At 41.5% G+C, this 23,097-nt stretch overlaps 1 protein-coding gene across 6 annotated transcripts in view; it reads right to left on the bottom strand.

Moving 5' to 3' along the window:
* Positions 1 to 23,097, bottom strand: part of NFIA (nuclear factor I A) — a 281,924-nt gene that overhangs the window by 74,658 nt on the left and 184,169 nt on the right. For all 6 annotated transcript variants that reach the window (XM_035123744.3, XM_035123742.3, XM_035123741.3 and 3 more), the window contains exons 5-6: positions 15,081 to 15,198; positions 8,076 to 8,203 (exon numbers count right to left, since the gene is read on the bottom strand). In XM_035123744.3, coding sequence (XP_034979635.1) covers positions 8,076 to 8,203; positions 15,081 to 15,198 — 246 coding nt within the window. The remainder of the gene's footprint in view (positions 1 to 8,075; positions 8,204 to 15,080; positions 15,199 to 23,097) is intronic.

The following is a 23,097-nucleotide window of genomic DNA, read 5'->3' on the forward strand; positions in this document are numbered from 1 at the left end:
GAAGCTCAACAACTCTGGGAGGCCCCCCCTTAAAAAAAGCTCAACCACTTTGACCTGACCCCCTAAAAAGCTCAACAACTTAGATTATCTTCCTACAAAATGTTCTAGCTGTTTTCAAAAACTAGCTATACTGATTGCAGTACTGCTTGAAAAATGCAACCTGTGCCATTGATAAAGATAGTGCAACCCGTACAGCACATTGGCAACAAATATTCACACAGTTGTTCAAAAATAATTTTACACCATTTATCAAATTTGTGAGAAAGAGACAATTACTTACAAAGTGTCATGAAAACTTACAAACTACCTAAAATAAAGTGAACTTGCAATATCAGATTTTACTAGGTTCCTACAAATTCTTGACTCAGTTTTTCGCTTTTTCTTGTTTTTTAAATAAATTCAAGAAGAAGGTAAGTTCAACGTTGTTCCTGGTAGCTGTGAGGTGCTGTGAGTTGAAGAATTGTCTCATCAACTATATTTAGCACTAGTAGATGCATTAATGGCTTGAGACTACTGAAGAAGCCCAGAAAACTGTGCTCAGGGAGTGAGCTATCTGCCCACCCCAACAAATCAGCCCCACCGGGGGCGAAACAGCAGCCTCTCAACTGTATGGACTGCTAGGGCGAAATGGGGATAGAACGCTGGCACCCTGTCTTTTTTATAACTTCATACGCGGGTTCATCTGCACCTCACAGCTACTGTACTGGGAACATCATTGAACTTACCTTCTTCTTGAATCTTCTTGAACTTATTCAAAAAACAAGAAAAAACGAAAAACTGAGTCAAGAATTTGTAAGAACCTAGTAAAATCTAATATTGCAAGTTCACTTTATTTTAGGTAGTTTGTAAGTTTTCATGGCACTTTGTAAGTAATTGTCTCTTTCTCACAAGTTTGATAAATGGTGTAAAATTATTTTTGAACAACTGTGTGAATATTTGTCACCAACGTGCTGTACGAGTTGCACTATACTGATTGCAGTAAGCAAAGACCCTATGTTGGTGAGTTACACAGAGGAACTATAAGCATAGGGGGGAACTGTTGTTTTTCAACATGCTCCGTGCTTTTATCATTGCTTGCACCTCAATTCTTGCAAGTAAAAAACATTGGTTCTGATAACCGACCACTGGGTCCTCTCCCCATCAGCTGGCATTCCAGCAGGCTAGTGGGGGAGATGGACAGCAGGGCTCATACAATCAGATCTGCTGCAAGATAAGGCTCCTCCTCTCACTAACTGCTTTCATTCCAGCTAACCATTACAGGAGCTACTATATAACTAGTGTATGTTTGCCATTTTCCTCTTCCATTCCCACCCCCCTTTCCTTTTGTGTTGTGCCTTTTATATTGCAAACTTGCAGACAAGGGACTATAGTATTTCAGTTGGTTTGGCAGCCTTTTTTGGCTGAAGAATGGGGTAAAAATTATTTAGATAGATGATAGATAGATAGATAGATAGATAGATAGATGTTTGTGCTGTATTGATGACAAATCCAATAGCAGTGCAGCATTCTGAGATTGTTGATAAGAAACCAATCACTCAGAGTGTGAAAAAGAGATCTTTAATGTGCTAACACAGCTATCCTCTTTCATGTAGTAGCAGTTGAGACTAATGCATTGTGATCTCAAGGTCCTAGTGAGCTTGCTCTTGAAAATGCATTAAATGTTTAGTAGCAAAGTATCCATGTTGCCTCCATACTGGACATTTACTGTGGAATAGCTAGGCTTTCCACTCACTTTTTACATGCTTCTCCCATGTTTTTCCTGTTCAGCTTCTCTTCTCCTCCTTCCCTGCACCCAAGTGCAGAATATGTGACTTTAACCCCATTTCCTCATGTGTGGTTCAGTGGATTGACTGGCTAGTTTGGGTCTCTCTAGATTACTCCTGTCATTTCCTTCTCCATGGCATGGTTTTGTTATGGATGCTTTTCTTATGTTAAAAACTTCAGCTACCCTATCCAACCTAGGAGTCGAAAAGCATGCCAGCGTGAGTAGATAAATAGGTATACTGCTGCGGAAGGAAGGTGAACAGCGTTTTGATGCGCTTTGGCTTCTGTCATGGTGTCCCATTGTGCCAGAAGTGGTTTAGTTATGCTGGCCACATGACTCGCAAAAGCTGTCTGTTGGCAGCTCAGCCTATAAGCAGAGATGAGAGCCACACCCGAATTCAACAGGACGTAACTGTCCAGGGATCGGTTACCTTTACCTATCATATTCTATAACCATGATATTTTAAACAGGTATACATATTTTAAGTGTTAATATTTAAGTGTTAATATTTCACGTAAGACATGAAGCAATCTCATCAGAGAGGAATGGGAAAGGCCCACTGATTATTACAGTGGTGTGAGAAATGTGTAAGACAGTTTGAGGAAAAGAAAGGACAAACAATCCAGAACAACACATTTGATAATGGGTATCTATCATGAATTCTTATTTCATCTTTGGAATTCCATCCCAGTTCCATGAGCCTTGTATCACAGTCTTTTATATCCACTGCTGCTCATCTGGGGACCAGAGCCTAACAGAATTTAAAACGACTTTCTTCCCATCAGGTTCAAAGCTTGAAATTCAAAAATAAACTGGAGGGAAATGTCAAGAGAGTGGGAGACCAGGTAACCTAACCAGCTATACCCTTGTATTGCTATCAAATAACAAAGAGTTTTAAAAAAAAGATATTCAAAAATTAAAAAATACACCATAATTTTAATCAGCACTGTCAGATCACTATTTTGTGAGCTTAAAGCCACACAAAAATATTAATATGTGGTGAGAAATAGTGAGAGAAGATTATTAATTCTAAGGTTAAATATCTAGCAGTCAGTTTGACCTATATATCAATTTTAAGATATCTAAAGGAGAAGCCAGTACCTTACAGTATATGTCAGCCTTCAAAAGGGCCACATAAGTTAAAAAGGACATCACATCTGTGTTGGATTACAGAATGCAGTTAGAAAGAGAAAGAGAAAGAGAGAGAGAGAAGAAGAAAAAAGGAAAGGGGAAAGCAGAGTGTTTTATATCATTCAGCTTCACGGAGTGCATTTGATCATGGCTGATTAAAATAAAACAAAATCCCGAAGCCAAGAGCTTTTAGGTGTATTTATGGCTGTATAACAGTTTATACTAGTTTAAAAATGGAGCCTATATGGAATTGCACCAGAGTACAAACTCAAGCCTGACGCCGCTTGATTTCCTTACCAAGTATCCTCATTATCTCCTCTTTCCTTCGTTCTCCGTTAGCAAGAGTTATGTGATGAAAGTGCTGAGATAAAGTAATGGTAAGGAGGATACCGCAAGTGGTATTTGAAAAGCAGGAATAATTTACTACGTGTCTGCTTTGTTTTACTTCCCTGTGTCTTCCTGTGGTGAAGGGAAATTCATCTTTTCTGGCAGACTCCAGCCTTTTTAGGCCTGAGAGCTCCCCAAGCACACTGGAGTGCAGGTAAATGGATGTGAGTCTCCATGAGTACAGTATTAGGAGCAAGGATTTAATGCTGTGTTTTGCTTGGTCTATCATGCCCAAAATACAAATAAGGCAACACACACTTGTTTGCAAAAATTGCATCAGATGTAGCAGTAACCATAGGGCAGAACCCTTGCTTATGGGCATTTTGCCTTGAATTTTACAGATGTATAATGCTTCAGCAGAGGAAAACGCAGTGTGGTTGGAGTGTGAAGTTTTGATTCTAACAGTGTTACTGCATGTGACATGGAGATAGGGGCTGAATGTGTAGATACATGAACAGGAATTGCTGGTAGTCACAAGGGCGTACCCACCGCGGGGCAGGGAGGGGCCGCTGCCCTACTCTAGAGGCAGGGCCGGTCGGGCAGCTGCGGGCAAGAGTGGCGCTGCCGGCGGGGCTGGTGGACAGAGGCGGAGGACAGCCCAGCGGAGCGCGAGTTCGCCGCCCGCAGCAGTCTCTGGCGCCCGCCGGAGTCCACCACAGCCGCGCTGTGTGGGAGGGGGCAAGGGCTGACGCTCCAGACGTTCGGGAGACCTTTGCGCATGCGCAAAGCGGGGCGCATGCGCAAAGCGCGGCTGTGGACTCCGGCGGCCGCCGTGCAGGGCGTATGCGCACAGCGCGGCTGTGCTCAAAGGTCTCCCGAACGTCGGGAGTCGTTTGGCGCCTGCCAGACCGCTGCAGCAACGGAGCCTCGGATAGCTTCGCGGAGGCCGGGGCTTCGCTCCAGACCTCCGCGGAGGCCCCGATCCAAGCCTGGTTCCCTTCTCTCCCCCCCCCGCCCACCCCCAGACTTCCCTCTTCTCCTCTAGGCGGCCGCTGGTTTTCTCCCCTTCGCCGCCGTCGCTTCAGGTTCACGTCCGCCTCCCCCCCCCCAATTTGAAAATCCTTCTTCCCATCAATCCTCTCCCCTGATTCCACAAGTTAAACATGGGGATTACCAGTATTTCTTAGGAAATAATATCATCTGTTGAACATCATGTGTGATTATTCCTTTCTACAAAAAAAGTTTGAGAATCCTTTTTAAGATTATGCTGTAAGTAGCCTATGTTAGGCAATCCTCTACATGTCTACTCAGAAGTAAGTCTGCCAAATTCAGTGGGCTGTAAATTGCTGTAGATAAATTGCTGTAGAATTGGAATATTACCATAGATAGTAATGTGTTCTGTATCTTTTTTATGCTACCAATCTGTACAAACATAAGTTGGAACTTAACTTTTGAGCAAGCACGTAAAGAGAGTATATTCTGGATACTGAAAAGGTTTTTTAATGTATTTAAATGTTTTCTACTCATCTTAAACATTTGAGATTTGAATTACAGTAAAAAAGGCAAAAATAAAATAATAGGACAACTTAAGAAATACTCAAGACCATCGAAGGAAAATATCAACCAAAGGGATAACACATTCTTAGTTGATGTAGAATCATAGTTGGAAGAGACCACAAGGGCCATCCAGTCCAACCCCCTGCCAAGCAGGAAACACCATCAAAGCATTCTTGACATATGGCTGTCAAGCCTCCGCTTAAAAACATCCAAAGAAGGAGACTCCACCACACTCCTTGGCAGCAAATTCCACTGCCGAACAGCTCTTACTGTCAGGAAGTTCTTCCTAATGTTTAGGTGGAATCCTCTTTCTTATAGTTTTAATCCATTGCTCCGTGTCCGCTTCTCTGGAGCAACAGAAAACAACCTTTCACCCTCCTCTATATGATATCCTTTTATATATTTGAACATGGCTATCATATCACCCCTTAACCTTCTCTTCTCCAGGCTAAACATACCCAGCTCCCTAAGCCGTTCCTCATAAGGCATTGTTTCCAAGCCTTTGACCATTTTGGTTGCCCTCTTCTGGACGCGTTCCAGCTTGTCAGTATCCTTCTTGAACTGTGGTGCCCAAAACTGGACACAGTACTCCAGGTGAGGTCTGACCAGAGCAGAATACAGTGGTACTATTACTTCCCTTGATCTAGACGCTATACTCCTACTGATACAGCCCAGAATTGCATTGGCTTTATTAGCTGCTGCATCACACTGTTGACTCATGTCAAGTTTGTGGTCTACCAGGACTCCTAGATCCTTTTCACATGTACTACTCTCAAGCCAGGTGTCCCCCATCCTGTATTTGCGCCTTTCATTTTTTTTTGCCCAAGTGTAGTACTTTACTTTTCTCCTTGTTAAAATTCATCTTGTTTGCTTTGGCCCAGTTGTCTAATCTGTTAAGGTCATTTTGAAGTGTGATCCTGTCCTCTGGGGTATAATACGCAAGTGTGGTGTCAGTTCCCTAAGGTCAACAACTCTGGGGACCCCTTCCTAAAATATGTGATCAGTTTGCTGTAGTTTTTACTGTTTATTTTGATTTCACCTGGGCTCTGTAGCCCCGCCCACGTTCCCACTTTGTGGCCCCTCCCCTCCCGTGCCTTGGCCCCGCCCCTTGCCCCCCCTAGTTTTGATCCTGGGTACGCCCCTGGGTAGTCATGTTGATCTTCTCAGCATGGTGCCATCTACATAATTTCTCCAATATTATGCATGTATTTGCTACAGGTTACAGCTCTGTGGTTTTGAGGTAGCCTTGAACATAAGTATGTTGGCCATTGGATCAGAGCCAGAGCACTAGCTTCCCAGCAGTAGCATGGCTGCCATTTACAGGGAAGGAGTCCAATGAGGCTAGGTGGTCTCCAGATCAGGGCTGTGTGGGCAAACCAGTGGAAATGCCAGGTTGTGTCTGCCGGTGTGCCTGTACAGTCCCTAAGGTCCAGGCTACCTCCACCATCTGTAAGCAACACCAATGAGAGTTTCCCCTATAGTTTCCATCATCCCAAACTATTGGTCATGTTGGCTGGGGAGTTCAATACTATCCAGAAGTTCCCCATTCCAGCCTAGAATATGAAACTGAAATAATCTTAAGACATATATGACTTGGTGAAAAGCAGGCTGCCTGAGAATGAATGGGACTTTTAACTTCCTTTCTGAGAGAAACTGGGGAAGCACTTTAGCTTATCCAATATTTTATATAGTTTTGTTAAAGTAAGTGGAAACTTTTTCATACCTGTGAACTCTGCCTGCCCAAGAAAACAGCTGTAAATGTCTTATGTCATTTTTGCCAAAGTGAGGGTGGGGGTTGGGTGACTTCTGCTAAATAATTTTTGCCAAACTGAGCAGTTAGTTTAGATTTCATCACTCTTCTAGAATGCATCCGACCATATCTACATGCTAACACTTCTGATACTCTTTTGTATCATTAGCTCTTCCCTTCTTTTATCCCTTTTTCAGCAACCCCACTTTCATGACTAGAAATTTGCCATGTCATTTTCTTCCTGCACCCCATTTCACCTGATTTTTTTCCTTTTCCCCCTGCATTATGAAACATAGTATTCCTTCCTGTTCTTCTAAACAGCAGGGCTCTTCCTTAAGCCCAACCACTCATCCTTACATTACCTCCATCTTTTACTATTAACACATTATTATTTTTATTACTACTACTAGTAATACTAGTAATACTTTGAATTACCCATCCTTCACCCCATCTTTTCAGAGAGAGTAACAGCAATTTAAGAATTTAGACATTGCCACAATACATGGCAAGATCTAAGTTCTTTAGTTCTCTTGGTATTGTTGGCCTAAGAGATTGCAGCTGCTTCATGAGAATGGAGTAATTTAATCCAGTAGCACCAGAAGTGATAATGGGATCACCAATATTTGTGGGCACCACATACACACGCCACAATCAAGAACACAACGCTACCTAGCCTATTGGCTACAACAGAATACTTCTCCCGAGTCTAATTTCAGTTGGGGAGGAGACCCTGCGGGCACAAAGGAAGGCTGCACATGCACCCATGGATACCATATTAGCAAGCCCTGGTTTAATACAATGGACTGCTTTGACAAGTATTTATTAGACTGACCGTCTTTTAGCTTGCTTGCTTGCTCACAAATTCAAAATCAATATCTTTATTTCAGAATTGTGTGCAAATTAGAAGTAACAATAAGAAAAAAATCACTTAGAACAAAAATCAAGGGGCCTTTTGTCCATAAGCTGCAATTATACTTAAGATTTTGTGACAAGTGGTAAGATATTTATGTAGCAGGAGACAGAGAAAAGTTAAGTCAAAAGGATGACTTGAAAACTAACTAACAAATACAGAAGTGGAACAACAGTATCAGTTGTACGTAGAAAGACTTCATTCAAACTTTCCAACATTTAAATCGACAAAACAACCTCTCCTGCAATGCCATTAAAAAGCCATTACAGAATAAAATCAATTCACGTTAACAATAGTTTGAAAGGGTCTCCCACCTGTCATTTTACAACGTAATATAAATTGCAGGATGCCACTCTTTGGGGGCAAGCCAACCTAATTCTTAGTAATATTTTGGAATAAGGAAGCCTTGAGAGCCATGGAAACCATAACTCAACACTACAAATGCTTGCCTAAAATACTGGAATGAATATTACCAAAATATTTACAGCTGCAGAAGCACTCAACTTCTGTAATCTCACACACACTAGCTCATATATTAAATCTGAAATGCAGTCTAATAATTTTTAAATAAATACATACAGTACATGGAAGATTGCTTAGAAGTCCTAAAAAGCCACCTGAGTGACCCTATTTACCTGGCTCCACTTCATGCCATCCACTTGACTGGCTGCCACTTCCTGGAGACCGCCCTTGACTTGTATAAAATGGCTCTTCACCAGGACTGTCCATTTCATCCTCTACAGATTTGAGGCGCTTTGTAGAGCTGGAATTGAAGGAAACACACACAGAGAGAGACATTAATGCAAGAGCTGAAGTGAGACAAAATGTCAGGCTGCATTTTAGAGTTGCAGCTCTGGAGAACTTCCTTGCTCTGAAGCAGAGGTAATACAGCTACTCTGCTTCTTCTGCCATGTTAATCTTTTTCTGTCTCTCTTGAGTGCTTTTCTCCACCCTCCCAGCCCTGTGTTTTGGAACAAAAGTCAACTCTTGCTTTCTACTAGCAGGATGTGCAAAGAGGCCTGTAGAGTCCTGGTAGAGAAGATAAGGTATACTGGCTGAAGACTTGCTGGTGTTTTCAGTTCCGTTTGCTTTTTGGTGGCATGCAGAAACTCCGGGCCAACAATCCCACTTCCTGTACAGTCTAGTCCATAATCCATCATATTTATTTTGGAGACGATGGACAAAGAAATGTAAGAGGATGAGAGCTTAAGCATGTGTGTGTATATGTGCAAGAGTGTCTCCCCATAGTTTGTCACACCAGAGCCTAAGTGAACAGGGTGTTCCAATGTAGTATTTGTAAAGGCCAACAGTACAAATGCTCAGTGTGTGAAAAGGGACACTATGCATGTACATGCCTGTGGAGCTCATCCATGTAAGGTGGGGATCCTGATTGCCTCAAGATCTCCTCTTGCAAAGAGGAACTGTCTGTCTGTCTGTCTGTCTGTCTGTCTGTCTGTCTGTCTGTCTGTCTGTCTGTTGATATGTACCTAGAACTCCTCACAAGAGGATGGAGGAGGATGTGGCCACAGAGTGCAGGTGGCAGGTTGCCTGAACTCTGCTTATGTCACTTCCAGCTGCAAAGGTAAAGTTTTTTAGAGCAGGTTGCATAGTCCAACCATTTCCATCCTTCTTAAGAATTCAGCTTTAGCAATAACTTGCTTGCATTTTTATTTTTATTTTTACAAAGCTTCAGTGGTATGGGAGGAGGAGAACTGTTTTGACATTTATTCCATGAAGATGATTAATTTCATAGCTACTCTGTAAAAACACCACTCCTCTAGCCTCGTTTCCATCCCTGTCTGCCCCAAAATCAGTTAAGCTGCCCACAGCAAGCCCAGTCCTCATTGAACTATGTAGCCCCGGCCCAGTAATGCCTTGAGTCTGCTGGCACTTCCCTCCTGTCTGTTGCTGGTGTGAATTTCATTACATAAGGATCCACTTATGAGGTTACTGTTAGTCTATGCAACAACTATAACTACAACAACTATAACAGCAGCAACTACTACAACAATTACAGCAGCAGCAGCAGCAGCTACAAGTAAGATTTTCCATTCCATTTTAACATGTACTGGTCTTTTACGTGGAACAAAGTCATTATGTGAACATTATAAGTAAGGTTTTATAGTTCTCCCTCTCTTTCACATAACAAACCATCACAGAATAGAGCTGGATAAGCAAAGCAAATTCTGTGGGAAATGAGGAAAAGATTGAAAGAACAAATTTGACATAAAGGCAACTACTTTGGGGAGCCAGAATAGTGCTTTGAGGATTTTGCTAAATAGTGTGGCTAGGCAAGGAAATAATTGCTTGGCGATCACACACACACACACACACACACACACACACACACTTAGCAATTCCGAATTCACTTCATGAAGCCAAAAAGATTTTTAACTTGAGCGATGCAGAGGTGAAACGCAGAAAGACTGTTACTCATCACTTGCCACATACATTCCTCCCTCATGTAACATTCAAGCAAAGCCTGAAAGGAAAGATAACCCTTGTGCTGAGCTCTGAAGGTCAGTCGACTCGGACTCTGGCAGAGTAATGTGGGGAATTGCAGAGCCAGGAGCCCTCGGCTTCTTGAGCTATAGTATGAGGAACAGACTGTGGCTGGAGGAAAAATGTCCTATTGAATCCACTTTCCAAGACAGGGTCAGCAGATATTACATCTATTGTCAGCTTTATAGAGTCTATTGCACATTTCTACGTACAAAGGAAGCAGAAACTCCCAAGGGTAAGCTACCTGACTAAACGTCCTATTCAGTGAGCCAGAGAAGGCTGTTTTCTGTATCAGAGATCTATTGCATTTGGATGATGGTGGTAATAAACTGCCATAATTCCTCTCAGGCGTAAGTCTTTATAGAGATAATTCACACTGAGTCTTCTTGGAATTTGCCACAGTAAGGATTTTCTTATTTGACATTTGAAGCAAGATCTCTGTGGTCTCAGAAGATACTAGCACTTGTATCTGAGAATAAAGTTTGCCTCTTCATTGTGCCTCCTATTTTATACCCTTTGTTTACTGATACCCATGAAAGTCTATCCATGTATGAAGAAAAGTAGCTACAGTGGCCGTGTTTGGATGGGATCATAAACCATCGGTTATTGTGATGGGAATGAATGCCTTGGGCTCACACATGCCCTGTCTCCATCCACTATGGATGAGCGGGGGCAATACAGTGGTACCTCGGGTTACAAACACTTCAAGTTACAAACACTTCAGGTTACAAACTCTGCTAACCCAGAAATAGTACCTCAGGTTAAGAACTTTGCTTCAGGATGAGAACAGAAATCGTGCTCTGGCGGTGCGGTGGCTGCAGGAGGCCCCATTAGCTAAAGTGGTGCTTCAGGTTAAGAACAGTTTCAGGTTAAGAACGGACCTCCAGAATGAATTAAGTTCTTAACCAGAGGTACCACTGTAAGACACTTTTCTATTAATTTTAGATTATCCAAACCTGACAACATGTGGTTAATTTTAACAAAAGGTGAAACAAACCACATCAAACCATGGATTATAAAGCTGTCTTGTTTCAACAAAGCATAGTTAAAGTTAATCAAAGTTTAGGATTAGGATATTACACTAAACTGTGGTTAACCTAAAAAAAGACATGGAAGCTTCCAATCTGATCCTGGTCACCATGTCAGAGAAGGAGGGAAGGATAAGCCTTGCACAGGGTTTGTTCACACTGTTATGAACAGCTAAGGTGCAGGGGAGTGGGGGAGAGGTCAATGCTGCTCAATTTGGGTGCATGGGAGAGCTCTAAAACACAGCCCTAAGCAGGTTGGAAACTGCTTCCTTGAGACTTCATAGCACTGAATCATCTGATGTCATTGTGATGCCAGGTGACTGACAGGTGGGCGGCCCTGCCCACTTGCTAAATTCGACTCATGATAAGGATCTGGCCCATGGAGCCAACAAGGTTCCCCACTGCTTTGGAAGTAACGGTTTATCACAGGCATCCCCAAACAGGCGGCCCTCCAGATGTTTTGGCCTACAACTCCCATGATCCCTAGCTAACAGGACTAGTGGTTGGAGAAGATGGGAATTGTAGTCCAAAACATCTGGAGGGCCGATGTTTGGGGATGCCTGGTTTATCATTACTTCCAAATGCAATAAACTAAGCTCATGAGGGCCAGACACTTATTTTTCAAAACATTAAAATCAGGATTCTTAATATTCTGCCCATAGTCCAGGAATGCAAGAGAGAGAGAGAGAGAGAGAGAGAGAGAGAGAGAGAGAGAGTATGGAGCCTGATCAAGACATTTTAAATGTCGTCACAATACATTTTTGCCTACAACATGGTCATTGCCTTAATAATCTCCCCAGCACTATAGTCTTAAGCTTATGTACTTACAAGTAAATATTAGCAAAAATCAATCAGAACATACTTTCAAATAAAGATGTTTAGGTGTAAATAGCAAAACTGTAAGTGGTAAGACGTTTAAGAAGAAGTAACCTATGTGAGAAAAAAACCCAAATATATTGTGCAGTTATTAACTACTGGTGTTGTTTATAATTAGCTTCTTATCTGTGTAAGGTATTTGTAGAAGCATACAAGAGTGACAACTGAGCTTTACTTTTAAGTACCATTAATAATCTGTCTATTCCACCAGTGCTGTAATGGAAACAAGTATAGCCTGATAAATGAATGATAATTGCCCAGTGCATTCACAAAAACGCCAAACTTTGCAAATAAATATGCTGATTAGTGGTATATAATAATTAGTTTATTTGCCAACTTTCAGAATGTTGACTAAGTAAATAGTATATTCTCTTAGTCATCACAAGTTATTAACCATAAAGAGGTGTATTTGTAGAAAGTAAGCACAAACTCTTCATATTAGCTATAGGTGTCAATATATTTTTAAAAATCTGACTGCAGCTGAGCAGAACCAGGGCTACTTCACACTACATTTTTTTTCATATCAATTCCGTGTAGGAACAATTCGGTGCTCTGTCATATGTAAACAATCCACATGCTTATCTGCTGAGTGTAACACATAGTGGGAAGATGCAGTAAGCCAGAGGAACTTATGTGAATAACTATATAAGCACGTTCCATGTGCTACTGGACAATTTATTATTATTATTTGTATATAAGCATGTGTGTATTTAATATACTTTATCAGCTTGCACACATTACCTAACAGTGAAGTAATATCTTTGAAGGAAATGATCAAAAGTGGCAAGAACCATGGTGAAGAGAGAGAGACGTTTGCTAAGGTTCTGAAGGAAAGAGCTGGCCAAGGTCTAATGGAGAGCTGGCAATTACTTGACTAAGGCCCAGATCATGCAAGGTGCAGAATTTGTACTGGCATTGTTGAAATTACCAAAGTTGTATGGGAAGTTGCCTCCAACAAACAGCTAACCACATAGAACTGCCTCTGCATTGTTGTGTTTCAAGCAACAATCACACTGCTATTAGCACATCTAAATTAAAGTGGGTCTAATCCAGGAATACTCAGTTTGTGAACAACTGCTCAAGTGGCTGGTTGGGTGAGAACACGTCTAATGGAACTGAGAAGGCCATGCAAATGCACAGCAGACAGCTGTTTGGTTACAAACCTATTCAAGGGATCTGTTGGGACTTTTATCATTCTTTTTTATGTACAAAAATGAGCCCAACAGAGTAGCCATGACTTTCATTGACAAACCATGTAACATTATCATGTGGAATGTCACTCCACTATCTGACCCCTGAAGAACTGTTATAAGTAATATCACAGCATAATGTTTGGTTATTGCAGCTAGTAGACCCTTCTGAAGTGAAATGGTACTAGAAAATATAATTAATGATCAGTCTGTGAATGCTTAGAAAAAGATACTCTGATTATTAAGATCCAACATGCAGATGACATCAGATTGGGATAGGAAGCCAATGCTGCTGAAGATTCGGGATTCAATAATACTTTAACAGATTGGAGAACTGGGCCAAGACTAACAAAATGAATTTCAACAGGGACAAATTTGAGGTTCTACACTTAAGCAGGAAGAACTAGTTGCACCAGTATAAGATGGGGGACACCTGGCTTACCAGGTGAAAAAGATATATAGATGTCATGATAGACCACAAGCTTAACATGAGTCAACAGTGTGATGATGCAACAACAACAACAAAAAGCAAATGCTATTCAAGACTGCATCAACAAAAGTATAGTGTCCCGCTTTATGTTGCCTTGATCAGACCACGCCTGGAATACTGTCCCCAGTTCTGGGCACCATCATTTAAAAAGGATATTTGTTCTAACAGGGTTTGGGGAAACTGACTGGACCTGAGGGATCATTCAGTTAGTAGAGCATGAGACTCTTAATTTCAGGATTGTGGGTTCGAGAGCCATACTGGGTGAAAGATTCCTGTATTGCAGGGGGCCGGACTAGATGACCATAGTGGTATCTTCCAATTCTACAAGCCTGTGATTCTGCTTTTAATGAAAGAGCTGGTGCTGAACTGTTTTTTATTGTAAGCATTTGTATGGTTTAAATAGGTGTGTGTGTGTGTGTGTGTGTGTGTGTGTGTGTGTGTGTGTGTAGATATAGTTATAATTCTATCAATGTTTAATTATTTTTTCTACATTTCTAGCCTTTTAAAAAATCTGTAAGCCACCTTAAGTCCCTGTCAAGGATAAAGGAAGGGTACAAACAAACAAACAAACAATAAATTGTAAAGATATATTACTTCTTATAAAATAGGTTGTATTACGCTGCAAGAAAGGAGATTGAACAGAAGGATCCAGATAAATCAGTAAGGGTATTAGCAGAGAGACCAGCGCAAGTTTTAGGAATTGCCCTTTAGAAATCAACTTACAGATACAGCTTTAGGAATTTAGTGACTTAACCAAGCAGGTGATTCTTTTAGTCTGGGATCCTATAAGTCTTGATTCTGAGGATTAGATGCTAATTTGCAGCAAGGATATTTTTTATTTCATACTGTGGTCCTTTTCTTAAGCATCCATGAGATTGGATTTACAAGTACGCCCAAAGCCTGTTGCCATTTTGAATGATATTAATGATCCAGATTGATTTTTTTCTTTCAGCTAAAGTGGATCAGTCATTTGACAGGCATGGTAAGAAATGGCTCCTTATTTACATCAACATTAAAAAGGTAAAGGGACCCCTGACCATTAGGTCCAGTCGTGACCGACTCTGGGGTTGCGCGCTCATCTCGCATTATTGGCCGAGGGAGCCAGCGTATAGCTTCCAGGTCATGTGGCCAGCATGACAAAGCCGCTTCTGGCAAACCAGAGTAGCACATGGAAACGCCGTTTACCTTCTCGCTGTAGCGGTTCCTATTTATCTACTTGCATTTTGACGTGCTTTCGAACTGCTAGGTTGGCAGGAGCTGGGACCAAGCAACGGGAGCTCACCCCGTCACAGGGATTCGAACCGCTGACCTTCTGATCAGCAAGCCCTAGACTCAGTGGTTTAACCACACATTAAGCAGAAGAAAAATCTATTGTATAACTCTGCAAAGCGCCAGAGTGTATATGGGTGCCACTTTATTTTTACAAAGGATCAGTGTCTCAGGCAGAATATGTCAGGCAACATGAGCACTAAATGACAGCATTACTCATTTTGAAATGTCCATGTAGTCAAGGGGATTGAACCATAACCCAATATCATGCACAGATCAAATTACCTGGTAGAGGAAGTGCTTGGTAGGGATCTCCTCATTGCTCCTGGGCTCATGCTATAGTATGAGGAACTTTCCAAATCTGAGAGTGAGAAATTAGGCCCTGTTCCGGCAGCTATCGGTGCTGGGAAAACAAAGGAAATGAAGTAGGTAAGTGATGTGGAAAAGGAATAATTACATTTCAAACATTCACTTTCACCTTAATGACCTACCAGCATGTAGGTAGTAAGGTATGAGTTAATTGGCACTGTAATCAGCAAGATTAAAAGTTCATTATGCAACTTTATGATTAAGGTCTTCTTTGAAGGTCTTTTACTGATGGCAAAGTCTGATTTTGTACCATAATGTATTTCAATGGCTTCAGAAATTGTAGGAATGCTTCTTCTTCTTAGATCTGTTTCCTCATGTCTGGCATTACTGAGCACCTTAGCAATGTTCTCCCAAGCATTTCTCAATGTTTGCTGTCCTGTGCACATGATAAGGTCTTCCTTTGTTACATTTTTCTCTTGACTTTTACAAATGTGTGTAATGAACTAGTTTTTCACAAAGATATTACGAACTCCTTTCTCTGCAGTGTAAAGACAGAAGGTCATGAATCTCTTGCCATCAATAATATGGATCTGGTATCATCCACATAAGAAGTTGCTAAAGGCCTTTCTAGAATTTTTTTATTACGCAATAAATATGCAGCTGTTACTTGGTTGTTGCAGGGGATCCAAAGACTTCTCTCACCTGTTGTAAAGAAATAGCATCCCCCCAACACTTAAACAACAATTATTATTTTTGCTGCCATTTTATGAACAGCTAGTGCAATAGTGAAACTGTAGAATCCTGTAATCCTGAACTCAGACTAGAATGAAGGGGAAGACACACTTCAATATTGACAGGAGTTTGGGGTAACAGGCAGAAAGGCAACAGCTTCATCCTCTGCAATTCAGCAACTGCATCCATGTGCTAGGAGAACTCACCAGGCAATCCCCAGCCAGGCAATAAACAGACAAGGCCAGAATGAGCCAGCTGCTGTTACCACAGTTCACCCTCAACAGTAACTTTATGTATATTTTCTGTGCCAGTTATGGATTGATCTGGGAGAATAACAGACAGCTCCTCTCCTCCGTTTTCAGGGCTCCATGAGTCCGTTAACTGCTTCATGACATCCTGTGGCATAAAATCAGAGCCATTCCCAAGAATGTTTTACATGACAGCAGACCACATATCAGTTTTCAAAGTGTTATTTTATTTAAATCTCCATTTCTTCCAGGAGTTAAAAGCAATGTATGCAATCTCCCCATTTTAATATTTGCTAACAGTGAGGTAGGTTAGGGTAAAATGCAATGACTGGCTCAAGCCCATCAAGTCAGCAATGGGTGTGAGTAGGTGCCATACACTTGTTTACCCAGCGTGCAAAATATCTTGGGCCACTGAACGAAGGCAAGTCATGTTGGATGTAATAGCCAAACCATAGTTAGGGCATTAGATCTAAGCCAGATTCCCAATTCTGGTTTCAAGGGCAAGTGGAAACTATAGTTTGCTAATCTGGATCTAACAATGACCTAAGGTCTGCCCAACAAGGAAATCAGGGTTTGAATCAGAATACACAAGGAAGCCAGGTGAAGGAAACATGCAAGCCTAAGAATAGCCAAAACCATGGTTTGACACTGTGTATGAAGCAACTTACTGCCTTCATAAATGATTTGCATATGTGAATGAGCCATTACAGATTAAACTACGGTATGCATAAAGAATGCCGAAATATCAATATACTACATTTCTCATACATCTAATACATTCGGCAAGTGGTAAGCAATCAAGGTTGATGTACATGTTCCTTTAGCGTGTCTATGGCCAACATGGGCCATCTCTGTAGCTAATTGAGAAGAACTGGTTGCAGGGCCATCTTTAGCATATGCACTGCCGGGGTGCAAAAATCCACCCAGCGCCCCCAAATTTAGTTTAGCCACGCCCATATCTTTTGGGGGGGGGCGAACTCAAAGTTGTTGAGCTTTTTTTCTGGGAGGGGGGAAGCCAAAGTTGTTGACCTTTTTGGGGGGAGAAAAATTGCTCACCTGTAACAACGACGCAGCGGAAATAACTGCTTTTGTTTCCTGACTCGTTAGGAATATTTGACGCTACGGAGTAACAGTGACGGAGGAGGGGAGCGGGGACTTTTATTCCATTGCTTTTCACTGCCGCTGATCAAGAGGGACTGGTATACAGTAGGTATACATTTGGTGCCCCCGCCCCTAATACATTTGGTGCCCCCCAGAATTTGGCGCCTGGGTGCCCCACACCCCTGGGTAAAGACGGTCCTGACTAGTTGCCTCCTGTGCAACAGTGTCTGGGGCAGGAAACCCAGTGTCCTGTCGATGTTCTGAACTACAATTCCCATCATCCCTGATGAATGGCCACATGGGCTGGGCTGATGAGAGTTACAGAACAGTATAGTTGGAAGACATCAGGTTGCCGACCAGCACCTCTGTGCAATGCCACTTTAGCTGCATAAGTGCAAATGTCTGCTTGCAGTGGTAGGATTAAAGTGATGCTATAAACATAACATTGCCTTATAGCAAGTCCATCCAGCCCAGTTGACAGAGTTTACTGGCAGAGGCTCTCTGGGGTCTCGGGCAGAGGTGCTTTCCAGCATTTACCAACTGAGAGCTTTCCACATGTAGAGTATGCAATATGCTAAACTGCAATCTTCAGCTGAGGAGCAACTATGTACTTAGTGTTTTACGGACTGCAGCTGAAGTACAAGAATAATAGGCAATACAAAGAACAAAATCCTCAAACAGCTTACTTATATGGTTCTCATGTAAACTATGGCATACTCTCAGCAGTGGTTTAAGGAGAGCCACTGAACTGAGATGCATTGATAGCAATGCATTTTTAAAAGCACAGGATGGAAGGAGAGCAATGATATTAAAATGGGAGCCAGCCTTTAATGATCTTTGAAAGAAATTAACTTGGGAAATAATTTACAAGAACACTCTAAACTCATTTGCTGTCTTCCTTTAACTACAATATGCTTCCTGTGGACTGGGTGAATGAAACTTAAAAAAAAAACCACCCAACCATTGTAAAATTAACTCATTTTATCAATTTGTGCTGTCTGCTAGAGTTTCCTGACAGCAGAGACAAGAGGCTGTAAAACTGATGAATTTGCATGGAAAAAGAAACCAGTGTAAGTAATTTGTGTAAAAGGTAACACGGACATGGACTGCTATAATTCAGACACCCTGCGGATAGCAAACTGCTGCAGTGTGAGCAGTTATGGGTTAGAAAAATGACCACACTGCAGTCAGTCTGACTTGAATGGAAATCAATCATAAAGGTACACTCTGCACCATCCACTCTACAGTTTTAGCATTCTTGGCCAAACTTATTTGTGCTTTAAAAAGGTTGATAAATTTTCACTCACACAAGACCTATGGAAGTCCAAACTGAAAGGTTAATAATGTCTTTTCGAAGCAGGTACATAGAAATCTTGCTCCCAAACCACTATATTTATTAAACAGGATTATTGAAGACAGAAAGTGTGTGTGTGTGGGGGGGGAATGATACACAGCCCAAGTCTATGCATGTGTACTCAGAAGTAAGTCCTACTAGATTCCTATGGTATTACTTTATTAATTTACTCCAATCAGCATCTGTTTCTCTGTGTTCTCATACTTTTGGAGATGTACAGATATCAAGGGAGGCAGGCAGAGAAATAGGAACACATGAACTTGGCCAAATACAATGCGAGAAAGAGTAAAGGACATGATAGGGAATAGCAACTCATGCCATAGGTAATATTTGTATTTGTTACTTTATTACATTTATGACAATTATATTTGTATCCCACCCTTCCTCCAAGGAGCTCAAAGTGGTGTACATAGTTCTCCACCCCATATTTTTTTCCTCACAACAATCCTTTGAGCTAGTCTAGGCTGAGGGTGACTAACCCAAGGTCATCCAGTGAGTTCCATGTGGGAGTGGGTCCCTAGTCCAACACTCTTAACACCACACTGTAACTTACTTGGAACTTAAGCACTTAAGTGCAACTTTATTACATAGTACTAGACTCTTTTTGAAGAGATAGATGGAATTGACCATTTTTTCAATTGGCTTGTCTGGTTTTTCAGTTTTGGGGTTGTTTTCAGAAATAACAATAATAGTATTAATTCTATCCCAGCCTTCCCCACAAAGGAGTCCACGGTGCAAACACCAAAATAGTAAAAGATAACCACCACCACCATACAGCATATGCAATGGTCAGGGTTTGTGGGAGTTGTAGCCCAACGACACTTGGAGGGGACACAGGTTTTCTACTACTGCCCCAGATGAACTGCCCCAGATGAACAGAAGCTTTTCTATGGGTTCTGTCCTTTCCTCCTCTGCAAGACTCCAGTCTTGATGCCATCAGGCTCCAACCATGGGCTCAAAGAGTCACAGCTTCCCTTAAGAAACCCTGGAAAATCAGGATAGAGAATTCTTCATTTGTAGGTTCCTAAGCATCTCACTTAATTTTTGTGGTAAAAGACACATAACCTGCTTCATACTGTAGCATATGTGGAGAAGGTAAGACTTCTGAAAGCAAAATAAATACATTAATCAGAAGGTTCTCTTTATAGTTAAAATGTGGGTGCTCGCCATACAGAGAACTAAGAACGAAAGCTTTTCCTATTGCGTGGCAAGGCCCCAAACCAGCCCCTTATTAAAATAATTCACACGGACACAGAATTTTTAGTTTAAGGTTATTGGGCAAAATTTTGGCCACAACTTTATTGAATTACAGAAAAGTGAGCGGTACTGGCTTAGGCATTGGCGTAGACTATATCCGACTCCTGCCCCCTTTGCAGGAAGTCAATAAGGGTAAGCCACCCAAAGAGGGAGCCACATCGGGGATCCCGCCTGCAGCTCTCCTCGGTGTTCCCAGAGGCCTGGCATGGCCCTAGCTCCTCAAGAAGACTTCGAACAAGATCCAGACCCTGGATTCCTTTAACGGAATACCTTTGATCAAATGGAGGGGCATGCGATGGCTGACCTCCCCTCCCCCAAAAATCAATGAGCCAATGCCTAACCGCCAAACCTTGGTAGGCAAAAACCAAGTGGCCAGTGCCAATTTGCCAAATGGAAACAATTCCTACACGGCCCCTGACCCAAGACAGGTGACCTACCAAAGTCCAAAGCAAGGCCAGAGAACACACATAAAACAGGGAGGGTGGGCGGGTGTCCGGCAGCGCGAAGCAGGTGCTCAGCACACGTCGCGCTGCCACTTTTAAACTCCCCACAATCATCCCACTAAAAAATGATTGGCCAATAGGCTTGGGATGATCGTGGTGCCACCCTGGCATGAAGGCTTTACTCCGCCCATGCCAGGGTGGGGGTGGAACTGGGTTGGGGGCCTGCCTGCAACCAGGACCATTCTAAAGATGATCCCATTTATGCAATAAAATGGTCCAGAATGTGCACATTTAAAAGGTTCTACAGAATTTTTAATAAGTGTAGCAGGATCATGGTAGGACTGGAGCAACCCAACGTCATTAACGTTAGTAGCACTAGGAGAAGAGTTTATTGAGGGGATGAAATAGCTTCCCTCCTCTGTATTTGTGTGTTTAACTGGCAATAAAGGGCTTTGTGTGCCCATTTTCAAGTTACTTATCTTTGTAAGCACCATTTTTCAACTAATCATGTAAGGGACAAGGGAAGCCTGTATCCAGGACGTGTTTAGAACTTGGTTAACTTTTCTCCATTCCCTGGGAAGAAAGGAGGCTGGAATTGCAAAGATGTGTGTTTTAACTCTGAGGCTGAAATACACAGTTGTCTACCTTTTTGTGTTAAAGCTTACAAGGGCAGACAAAATATCATGGTATAAGAGGAGGCAAGGACGCTGGCCTTCTGCCATCGTAAGTCCATCTGCCAAATATGTCTATAGACCCATTATAGCTAGAAGGACTCAGCAGTTTCTTTTGCAGAAATGCTTCATTCTGGTAGCCCCCAAGGTGCAACTGAAATCTCTAGCTCAACTGAGCTAATCTCTCTTCCAGAGTGCAGAGGTTTCCACATGCTAGAGGTGGAAGGTACAAACAGGCATATGAAGAACTGGATATATCCATTAAGTCAGCAATGATAATCTTCAGTGATTCCACCATTTATTTATTTATTTATTGTAGCCAGCATATAAACCGGCAGCAATATTTCAAGACTAGGAATCCCAATTTTCATTCTTTGGAATATGTTTTTGAAAGAGCAGGCTTGTAGGCTTTGTAGTTTTAAGGACATTTGAAAGAATGAAAGCAGTGTCCACAAAAGATTCTAGCAATGGCTGAATGTTCTGTGACATGCATTAGTATCTGTCTCAAAAGCTTGGGTCAAAAAAATCCTGTCCTTCGTTTTATTATGTAAACCCTGGAGAACCTGTTTTAATTATGCTCCTTTTACAAAGGAAGAATTCTGTTTTTAAACTCTAGTTTCTTTACTAAGTGGCATTTAGTGTAAGGAAGCTACACAGAATATGTTATACTATGGGACCATACTAAAATTCCATGTGTTCTCCAGCACAAAGACTCCTGAAAAAAACATTGTCAAGACTAAGAAGGGATACTGAAATTTAGGGATATATGTCTAAATGTTTTGCATCGATTCCAACCCAATGAATAGCTCACCTGTACAAAGATCCCATTTGAAATGGATATCTGGACAAAACGAATATACAATAAGGTAGCTTTACTGAAGACTTAGTCTCTCCTTCAAGCTCTCATTTGATTGATATGTGTAAAGTTTGTCTAACTGAACTAATGCTGCTTTAGGATCCAGTTTCAGCTGAATGGGTGGTCTGGTCACAAACCTTCCCTACACATGGGATACATTTCAATCACTGGGAGTGCCAGATGAATCTGCCTGAGTCACCCCAGTCCAAAGGTTCCAAAAAATATGCTACTACCAGTACAATTAAATCTTTACCATTTTATTAATAAAAATCATTGATATATGCAAATAAAGAAATAGCAAAAAATAGTTTGAGTATTTGTCTTATGTGACGCAATGATCAGAGGAAAGGACAAGACAAGCTCAAGTTCAAGTCCCCATTCAGCCAAGGAGCTGTCTGAGTAAATGTTGGCCACTTGTCCTACCTCACAGGTTTGATCTGAGGATCTGCATTTGAGTAGGAGACCCAAAGATATTTACCTGGAGCCATTTCTTTGGGAGAATTTCCTTTTTAATCCAACCAGTATTTATTAATGCTTTAAATTATGTTTCATGGGGGACCATGTTGCTTTTATTTTTATACACGGTATTCCACCTTGTTATTTTTATAGAAGTGTGGCTTATAAATTTATATAATAATTACAATAATGTCACTAATTCTGCCTATTCCTTCTCTGCTGCATCCTACTCATCACCAACAGCTAGACCCCTATGTCCCTAGCCCTACTGGGATGATGCTTTCATTTTATTTTTTAACCAATTAGAATGTTCATAAGCATTTCCATAACACTTCAGCACCTGAGACAATGGCATCAGAGGGCTAATTTATATCAGATGAAGTCAGATCTCTTACAGTTAGCAGCTCAGGAGGTTTTAGGAAGGAGGCCGTGTTTATATCAGTTTTGCTGTTGTTGTATTTACCTGTTTCACAGTGGCAAGTTGGCAAAAGCACCCCTTTCTGGAAATCGACATGATCTGTGCTCTAATTAGGCACTTACCATACTTAATCTCTTAAAAACTGTGAAGATTATCCACAGAAGGATTTGACTTCACAAATAGATATATAGATATTTTGATAACTACAGCAGCAAAGTGATGGTGTCTCTAGGGTAAAATGGAGGTAAACCTAAGGAACAAGCATGCCTTTTAACCAGCTAGCCTTTTCATGAACTGATTAGTAAGCATGAAAGGAAGAAGATGTGGGAAATGTGGCTGAAATCTGTGGCTAGGCCTTTATCTCCTGTAGACTGTTATGTTACCTTTTGTAACAAAGCCTTGTAGAATATCACAGATATTAAATGTGTGGTGCTCATTTTAACATTACTAGTGCAGT

Source organism: Zootoca vivipara, chromosome 7 (genome assembly GCF_965207765.1).
Source record: "Zootoca vivipara chromosome 7, rZooViv2.hap1.1, whole genome shotgun sequence".
Lineage (NCBI taxonomy): Eukaryota > Metazoa > Chordata > Lepidosauria > Squamata > Lacertidae > Zootoca > Zootoca vivipara.